This window comes from Trichechus manatus, unplaced genomic scaffold, assembly GCF_000243295.1.
Source record: "Trichechus manatus latirostris isolate Lorelei unplaced genomic scaffold, TriManLat1.0 scaffold00090, whole genome shotgun sequence".
In the NCBI taxonomy this organism is placed as follows: Eukaryota; Metazoa; Chordata; class Mammalia; order Sirenia; family Trichechidae; genus Trichechus; species Trichechus manatus.
In genome coordinates this window covers 2,378,051-2,386,965 of record NW_004444026.1, presented here as the reverse complement: position 1 = coordinate 2,386,965, position 8,915 = coordinate 2,378,051, and the positions used below count along the sequence as shown (strand labels likewise).

General features: G+C 47.3%; 1 protein-coding gene across 1 annotated transcript in view; it reads left to right on the top strand.

The window, feature by feature from the left end:
- LOC101343621 (ankyrin-1) overlaps positions 1–8,915 on the top strand; it is a 112,692-nt gene that overhangs the window by 41,979 nt on the left and 61,798 nt on the right. The window contains exons 10-16 of the mRNA XM_023736696.1: positions 1,363–1,560; positions 3,017–3,115; positions 3,572–3,670; positions 4,124–4,222; positions 5,759–5,956; positions 6,545–6,634; positions 7,118–7,216. Of these exons, the coding sequence (XP_023592464.1) occupies positions 1,363–1,560; positions 3,017–3,115; positions 3,572–3,670; positions 4,124–4,222; positions 5,759–5,956; positions 6,545–6,634; positions 7,118–7,216 (882 nt within the window). The remainder of the gene's footprint in view (positions 1–1,362; positions 1,561–3,016; positions 3,116–3,571; positions 3,671–4,123; positions 4,223–5,758; positions 5,957–6,544; positions 6,635–7,117; positions 7,217–8,915) is intronic.

Below are 8,915 nucleotides of genomic sequence, written 5' to 3'. Positions count from 1 at the left end.
TTCTCTTTTGTTTCCCCAGAGCTTAACCCATCCTGGTGCATATCAATCACTTAATAAGTATTTGTTGAATTAATGTTTGAATGAGTGAGTGATTGAGTCTCCTCTGTGTTTTGTTTTGTTTTTTTTTTTAAACAAATTGCTGTGTAAGAAACAGAATCCCTAAAAGAATTTTTGAGTGGTATGTATTTGTTAGGGACAAAGAACAGAGGGATTTAGATCCAATTCTATTTCACTGCCATTAATTCCTTCAAAACCACAATAATTAAGGACTGCTATGTCAGGGGCCTAGCAGTGGTTAAGAGCTTGGCTGCTAACCAAAAGGTCGGCAGTTCGAATCCACCAGCACTCCTTGGAAACCCTATGGGGCAATTCTACTCTGACCTATAGGATTGCGATGAGTCAGAAGAATCAACTCAATGGCAACGGGCTTTTTTGTTTTGTTTTGTTTTGTTTTGTTTTCCGTTTCTGTCAGAGTCCTAGCAGGGTAACGAGTGCCAGGGGCAACCTCTAAATTTCCAGATGAATAGACGTTGATAGTGACAATGAAAACCCACCCAATTTCCCACCAGCCCGCTTCCTAGGCGCCTGGCGGGGGGCTGACAGGCAGGCTCTGGAGGCGTCTGGGCTGCGGGGGTGGTGGTGGCCAGAGCGGCACCTCCAGGCAGGTGGGTGAATCATCCCAGCCGATTCCAAGAGCCGCAGCAGCAGAGAGCAGCGCCGAAACATGGCTGAAGCGGGTGTGGGCTTTCTGGAGCAGCTCAAGGCCTGCATAATTTGGAGTTTGGCGTATCCCCCTCCGACAGTATCACCCAGTGCGTCTGCACCCCCCGCATCTCCCTAGTGACACCACCGGTGTCCCCTTGGACTTGTGCCTGGGGGCAAGTCCCCACTTTTCCTCCCCTCAGCTACGCCTCTGCGTGATGTGTGTTACCTGCAGGTACTAGACACTGTGGGCCATAGAAGAACTATTAGGCACAGTCACTGATCCTGCGAAGCGTGTAAGGAGAGAAGCTGCACAGGCCTGAAAAGTTAACATGAATACAGTTAGGCAGATACGTGAATAAGTGGTGATGGTGTAATAACAAAAGCCCTCAAGAGACTGGGGTGGTCTGGGACGCTTTCATGGAAAGGATGGGCCTGGTTGGAGCTGGCTCTGGGGATTTGGCTAGGTGGACAGGGGAATATTTGCAGTCAAAGAGACCAGCAAGAGCGTGGAGGTCTGAATGAACCAAGTTCTCTCAAGTGCCACGTGGAAGCCTCATGTCGGGAAGAAGTAGCGAGTGAGGTTGGAATCATAGTCCTGAATTTCCATGTTCTGCCCCAGAAGCCTTTGTGAATGCTTGTTTCTCCCTCCTCACCTAGAATGGCTTGTCCCCAATTCACATGGCGGCTCAGGGAGACCATCTCGACTGTGTTCGACTTCTATTGCAATACAACGCAGAAATAGACGACATCACCCTGGACCACCTGACTCCACTTCACGTGGCAGCCCACTGCGGTCATCACAGAGTGGCCAAGGTCCTTTTGGATAAAGGGGCCAAACCAAACTCCAGAGCCCTGGTGAGTGGGAGGCTGTTGGAGAAAGTGCGGAGGGGCGTGGGCAGAAGGGGACAGGACCTGAGCTGATGACTGAGCCCCAAGGGAAGGGCAGCAGCTTGCACCAGATGCTGCTCTGAAGATTCAGGGCCTCACAAGTGGTAGTTCCTGCTTTGGCACAGGAGGCAGGTTAGTGCAGATGCAGGGTAATAGCTTGGAGTTGACTCATCCTTCCATACTCTACTTCCAGCTGGGTGTCACCTCTTGCACCCAGTCACCGTGACCTCCAAGGTAACAGGCTGAGGTCAAGGGTAGTTTGGGCCCAGAGACCTGACTCAGGAGGCAATGTCCATGGTATGCATGTGGGATGGGACTCCCTCTCCAGTCTGAGGCAGGCCTGAAGCTCAGGGGCAGGGGTTTATTAGAGGCAACCTGGCTTTTTTACCTGCTTTGAGGTGCCTAAAGTGGCCTGAAGTAAACATGCTTCCTCTTCAGAGGGGCTTACAGTTGACAGTTTCATGGCATTTGGAGAGAGGTGAGTTTAGACCTAAAGTAAATTCCCTCCTGTGGCTATGGTTGCACTCCATCCTCCCCCAGGCCAGGGCCTCCCAGGGTCTTCTAGGCTGTAGCAAGCCTGGAACTCTGCACAGGACATGCCGCCCATGACACACCACCTCCCTCTGGCCATTCACAGAGGAGGAAATTGAGGGGCAGGGTATCCTCCAGGGATGGCAGAGGATAGCTCGTTCATTCATTCATTCAAAAAGGCTTTCACTGAGAATTTACCGCCTGCCAGGCACTGGGTTTCTCAACCTCATCACAGCTGACCTTTTGAGCCTGATAATTCTTTATTGTAGGGGGCTGCCCTGTGCAGTGTAGGATATTTTGCAGCATCTCTAGCTTCCATACGCTAGATGCCAACAGTACCCTCCCCGTGAAGTTGTGACCATCAAAAATGTCTCCAGATAATGCCACATGTCCCCTGAGGGGCAAAATTGCCCATGCTTGAAAACCACTGTCCTAGGGGCATAAAGTAGTAAAACAAACAAACAAAATCCTGTCCTCATGGAGTGTACATTCTAGTATATCACTTTAGAGCAGAGCAGATATACAGAAATCCATTTTACTAAAACAATGAGTGGTTTCGGGGAAAAGGAATATTATCTACTTCACAAAAGTACTCCTTACTGTAACTTTCTCCCTAAGGTAACTTTAAACAGCAGGCTCTTTGGGTGCATCCAAAAATATGATAACAATTTTTCAAAAGTTTATAGACAACATGCTCAGGATCATGCCTGATGCATAAAGTGAGAGCCCCCTGTCTCTTACAAGCTTTGTATTAACTGGCATTTTATTCTCTGGGATTCTTCTAAGAGGCTGTGGCAGAGGCCGCCTTTTAGAACAGCAAGGTGATATTCTGGGTGTTCCTTGGGCTAGTGTGTAAGCTTTCCTGCTTGTCTCCCTTCATGTGGGGCTGCAGAATGGCTTCACCCCCTTACACATCGCCTGCAAGAAGAACCATAACCGTGTCATGGAGCTGCTGCTGAAGACCGGAGCCTCGATTGACGCTGTCACCGAGGTAGGAGACACTGTGCACACGAGCGTAAGGTCCCTGCCCTGTTGTCTTCTTCCAATAACATGCATGTCTCCCTTCTCGGAGAGCTGTTCAGTTGTAGCTCCGCACATGCACAGTTGCAAGGTTGTGTGTTGTACATGTGAGATAAAAATTGAAACGTAGACTGCTCGAAGGAATGAAGGCATAAATCAGAGGTGACTAAGATGAGGGTATATGTGTCATGTCTTAGGGAGCTTTCCAAGGTCAGATGCTATTTTTCAAGTTTTCAAAGTGGGCAGAACTTGCCCCACAGTGATTTTCCTCCAGCCATTTTCTGGGAAGCCAACCCACCTCATTTAACTCCCTTTTCTTATATAACCATTTGTAGAGCCCCTAAATGCAAGAAAGCATTGGATATGCCCTTGCTTTCTCTCTTCTCTGGTGGAGCAGAGAAGGACTTCTTTCTCTTGTGTGTTCCAGTCCGGCCTGACACCTCTCCACGTGGCTGCCTTCATGGGGCACCTTTCCATCGTGAAGAACCTCCTGCAGCGGGGAGCGTCGCCCAGCGTCTCCGCCGTGGTGAGTCATAGGAAGAGCAAGCCTCCCAAGATCTCCTCTCCTGGGATAGAGGTAGAATTCTCAGGCCAGTGGGGGCTTCAGACTTGAGGAGAACATCCCCATATACTAATGCTTTCCCAATTAAACTTTTCACATATCTGTAAATCTTGGAGTTTTTATTTTGGACCATAATTTGAGAACTTCTGTAAGTGTTATCTGGGTATACATTTACATTAACATTCATTAGCTCTGAGGTTTTCTTTTCAGTGTGCCCAGAATACACACACACACACATTTATACACATGCGCACACACACCAGGCGTCACCAGGCTGAAAGAGCTGCATGCTGGGGAAACTTCATCTCTTGCATGAAAACCTGCCAAGACTCTCCCAGCTGGCACTCTGGAGCTCTGTAAGGGTCTTTCTGGAAACCCAGCATGTGTTCACACTTCTGTAATTTTGTTATTTTACAGAAAGTGGAGACCCCATTACACATGGCAGCCAGAGCAGGGCACACCGAAGTGGCCAAATATTTGCTCCAGCACAAAGCCAAAGTCAATGCTAAGGCCAGGGTGAGTTTTGGAGGTGGGAAGGGAAGGATCCTGGAGTGTAAGCAGTTCAAGTGCAGCGGGGAGAAATCCATCCTAATTAGAGGTCTGGCCGCAGCGCTTGTAGCACGGAGATTATTTGCGATTGTCTTTTAGGTTGCACTAAACTCTCAGATTCTGCAGGCCATATTTTTGGGTCAGAGAGCTGTGGTTTTTTTAGGATAATGAAAGCCTCAAGTCCAAGGAGCATGGCTGGCCTGGCCTGCAATGTTTATTGGGCTAAAAGGCTTTTAGGATGAGAGCAGTCATGGTATAAGAAAAGAAGCAACTTTTTGAAGAAAATGTTGCCAATGAACATAAGCCAGGAATTACTTGGTCTTAAGAATGGAGGATTCCCTCTTGTTGTAAAACACGTTTTTGAGGAATTGGGAGAGTGAAAAAGAAGCTGATGAGTTTGCGAATTGATTGGATGTGGCCAGAATCAGGCCTTCCTAACCCAACAGACAATGGAAGGCTCCATTTAGAGTTCAGTCAGTGATTTGTGTTTGGGCCACATGAGAGATGCCTCCAGGCCCCATAACACAGACACCCAGACGACTGAACGCCTTCTTCAGCCATCAGGCATAAACAGGAAGTGGGGCAGAAGGGGGATACAACGTCATCTTCCCCTTCAGCAGTGTCTTCCACAACCCCAGGCCTAGAGATAATCAAAGTGGACTTCAGAGAGACGAGCGTCCACTCAGGCACCATTTGGGAGACAGTAATTACAACCACAATGTATTCATTACCTATCATGTGCCAAGAGTCCCTGAGTGGTACACGTGCTTAACATGCCGAGCTGCTAACCCAAAGGTTGAAAGTTTGAGTCGACCCAGAGATGCTTCAGAAGAAAGGCTTGGCAATCTGCTTCTGAAAGATCACAGCCTTGAAAACCCTATGGAGCACAGTTCTGCTCTGATACGCATGGGGTTGCCATGAGTCGGAATCAACTTGATGGTTTATTAAGTGCCAGGCACCACAAGGAACACTTCATATACAATATCTTCCTGATCTGAACCATAGTGGTGTGAGGTAGATATTTATTATTCCCATTTTACAGATGGGAGTGCTGAGTCTTTTGGTTGTTGTCGTGTGCCATTGAGTTGATTCTGACTCATAGGGACCCTACAGGACAGAGTAGAACTGCCTCATAGAGTTTCCTAGGCTGTAATCTTTATGGGAGCAGATCGCCACATCTTTTCTCCCACGGAGCTACTGGTGGGTTTGAACCACTGACCTTTTGGTGAGCAGCCAAGTACTTAACCATTGTGCCACCAGAGCTCCTTGAGCCTTTGAGTAGTTAAGTGGAAATAACAACTAATTTGAAGGATTAAATAAGATAGAGGATATTGGTTTCTGTAAGTCAACCTGATTTGAATCCCAGCTCTTCATCTTACTAGCTGTGTGACCTTGCGAAAGTCACTTAACTTCTCTGGGCCTCAACTTCCTTCGCTATAAAATGAAGAGTTGGATTAGGTAAACTCAACATTCCCTGTTGTTTGTTTTCACTTTGGGGTCCAGGATGACCAGACCCCACTTCACTGTGCAGCTCGGGTCGGCCACACAGAAATGGTGAGACTCCTGCTAGAAAACAATGCCAACCCCAACCTGGCCACTACCGCCGGGCACACCCCCCTGCACATTGCGGCCCGAGAAGGCCATGTGGAGACAGCCCAGACCCTTCTGGAATACAGAGCATCCCAGGCCTGCATGACCAAGGTACAGCCTTCCTTCTTCTTCTCCCAGGAAGCCACAGGCTAGTCCCAACTGGGCCTGTGTGTGGGAGGGGGTTCCTGTCTGATCCTCTTTGTTACCTTGATGACGATGACGTTGAAAGCAGCTGGGAGGGCTGACACCCAGAGGACTGGCTGCCATCTGCAAGCCTGATGTGCTGTCATCCTTCCCCAGAAAAAATGGTGAACCATAGTTTCTCATGCATGCACTAACCCAACATCCACTTATCACAGAACAATTATTTGTTGCGCATGTACTCTAGACAAAAGACGGATAGGTGCTGGGAATTCAACAAAGATTGACTCAGTCCCTGCCCTCAAGTAGCTAGCATCCCAATAACAATGCATGATGGCTTTATACTATATCACAGAGAAGTACTAATGATGAGTGGTAAAGGAAGCTGCTAATTCCCAAGCTTCTTGGCCTCTTGGAAGGATCAAAAATTGCTTTGTCCTTCATTTTATTGGCATCTCCATGCCAGTTAAGGTGGTAAACCTCCTTTGCCATGGGCCCTTTCTCCAGGGAGGACAGCTGTGTCTTCCCGCGGTCCTGACAGCCTGTGTTTCTCCTCAGAAAGGATTTACCCCTCTCCATGTGGCAGCTAAGTACGGGAAGGTCAGGGTGGCAGAGTTGCTGCTAGAACATCCAAACGCTGCTGGAAAAGTGAGTCCGAAATTCTCTCCCTCCTTTAGGTTAGAGGGAAGAACAAAGACTAAAGCTGGTTGTACCTTTTAGTGACTCCAGGTCATGATTGGCTCTGGAATTATTTTTAACCAGATTAAAGAGAGATATTGGTGGTTCAGTGGTAGAATTCTCACCACCATGAGGGAGAGCCGAGTTTGACTCACGGCTGATGCACCTCATGCACAGCCACCACCCATCTGTCAGTGGAGGCTTGTGTGTTGCTATGATGCTGAACAGGTTTCAGCGGAGCTTCCAGACTAAGACAGGTTAGGAAGAAAGGCCTGGCAATCTACTTCAAAAATTCAGCCAATGGAAACCCTATGGATCACAATGGTCCGATCCCGTTGTGCAGGGGACCTACGCAACAGCAGCCAACCACAACAGCAACATAGCTAAAGGAATCCCTGAAAGAAAATTCCCTGGAATGAAGGCTATTCTCTTTTGTGTTTGACCCCTGTGTAGAATGGCTGGACTCCTCTGCACGTGGCTGTTCATCACAACAACGTGGATATTGTCAAACTGCTGCTTCCCCGGGGCAGCTCCCCACACAGTACTGCTATGGTAAGGCCTTTCTCTACAGACTCGATGCTCTTGACTGAAACGTTCTCATATCCTTGGCCCCTGGAGAATAGGCCACTTGCCAGTCCTCCAGGGTGGGTTGTTCCAAAAGAGTTTTTCTGTTTTTTTTATTTTTACCTCAGAAATTTCACCTCGACTTCACAAATGTTACCTGCAGTATAATTGCTGCTATTTGGGGACCAGGAGTGGAATGAGAAATGGCTAACACTTCTTAGCAACAGGTTACCTCACCCAAGTGGAATTCATTTTACACAACAAATGTTTTCCCCCAGCAGCTGCATGTCAGCTGGTGTCATGGATTGAATTGCGTCCCCCAAAAATGTGTCAGCTGGGCTAGTTCATGATTCCCAGTATGATTGTCCACCATTTGGCCATCTGATGTGATTTTCCTATGTGTTGTAAATCCTACCTCTATGATGCTAATGAGGTGGGATTAATGGCAGTTATGTTAATGAGGCAGGACTCAATCTACAAGATTAGCCTGTGTCTTAAGTCAATCTCTTTTGAGACATAAAAGAGAGAAGTCAGCAGAGAGACATGGGGACCTCATACCACCAAGAAACAAGAGCCAGGAGAATAGCACGTCCCTCGGACCCGGGGTCCCTGCACTGAGAAGCTCCTCAACCAGGAAAGATTGATGACAAGGACCTTCCCCCAGAGCCAACATAGAGAGAAAGCCTTCCCCTGAAGCTGGCACTTCTAGCCTCCTAGACTGTGAGACCCCCCCACACACGTCTGTCAGTTTGTCATACTGTGGGGGCTTGAGTGTTGCTGTGATGCTGGAAGCTATGCCACCGGTATTCAAATACCCTCAAGGTCAACCATGGCAGACAGGCTTCAGCTGAGCTTCCAGACTAACACAAACTAGGAAGAAGGACCTGGCAGTCTACTTCTGAAAAGAATTAGCCAGTGAAAACCTTATGAATAGTAGCAGATCATTGTCTGATATAGTGGCTGAAGATGAGCCCCTCAGGTTGACACTCAAAATACGACTAGGGAAGAGCTGCCTCCCCAAAGTAGAGTCGACTTTAATGATGTGGATGGACGCGAGCTTTTGAGACCTTCATTCGCTGATGTGGCATGACTCAAAATGAGAAGAAACAGCTGCAAACGTCCATTAATAATCGGAACGTGGAATGTACGAAGTATGAATCTAGGAAAATTGGAAATTGTCAAAAATGAAATGGAAAGCATAAACATGGATATCCTAGGCATTAGTGAGCTGAAATGGACTGTATTAGCCACTTTGAATCAGACAATCATATGGTCTACTATGCCGGGAATGACAAATTGAAGAGGAATAGTGTTGTATTCATCGTCAAAAAGAACATTTCAAGATCTATCCTGAAGTACAACACTGTCAGTGATAGGATAATATCCATGTGCCTACAAGAAAGATCAGTATTCAAATTTACGCACCAACCACTGAGGCCAAAAATGAAGAAATTGAAGATTTTTACCCACTTCTGCAGTCTGAAATTGATCAAACATGCAATCAGGATGCACTGATAATTACGTGATTGGAATGAGAAAGTTGGAAACAAAGAAGGATTGGTAGTTGGGAAATACAGCCTAGGTGACAGAAACGATGCTGGAGATCAAATGATAGAATTTTGCAAGACTAACAACTTACTCATTGCAAATACCTGTTTTCATCAAGGTAAATGGTGACTATACACGT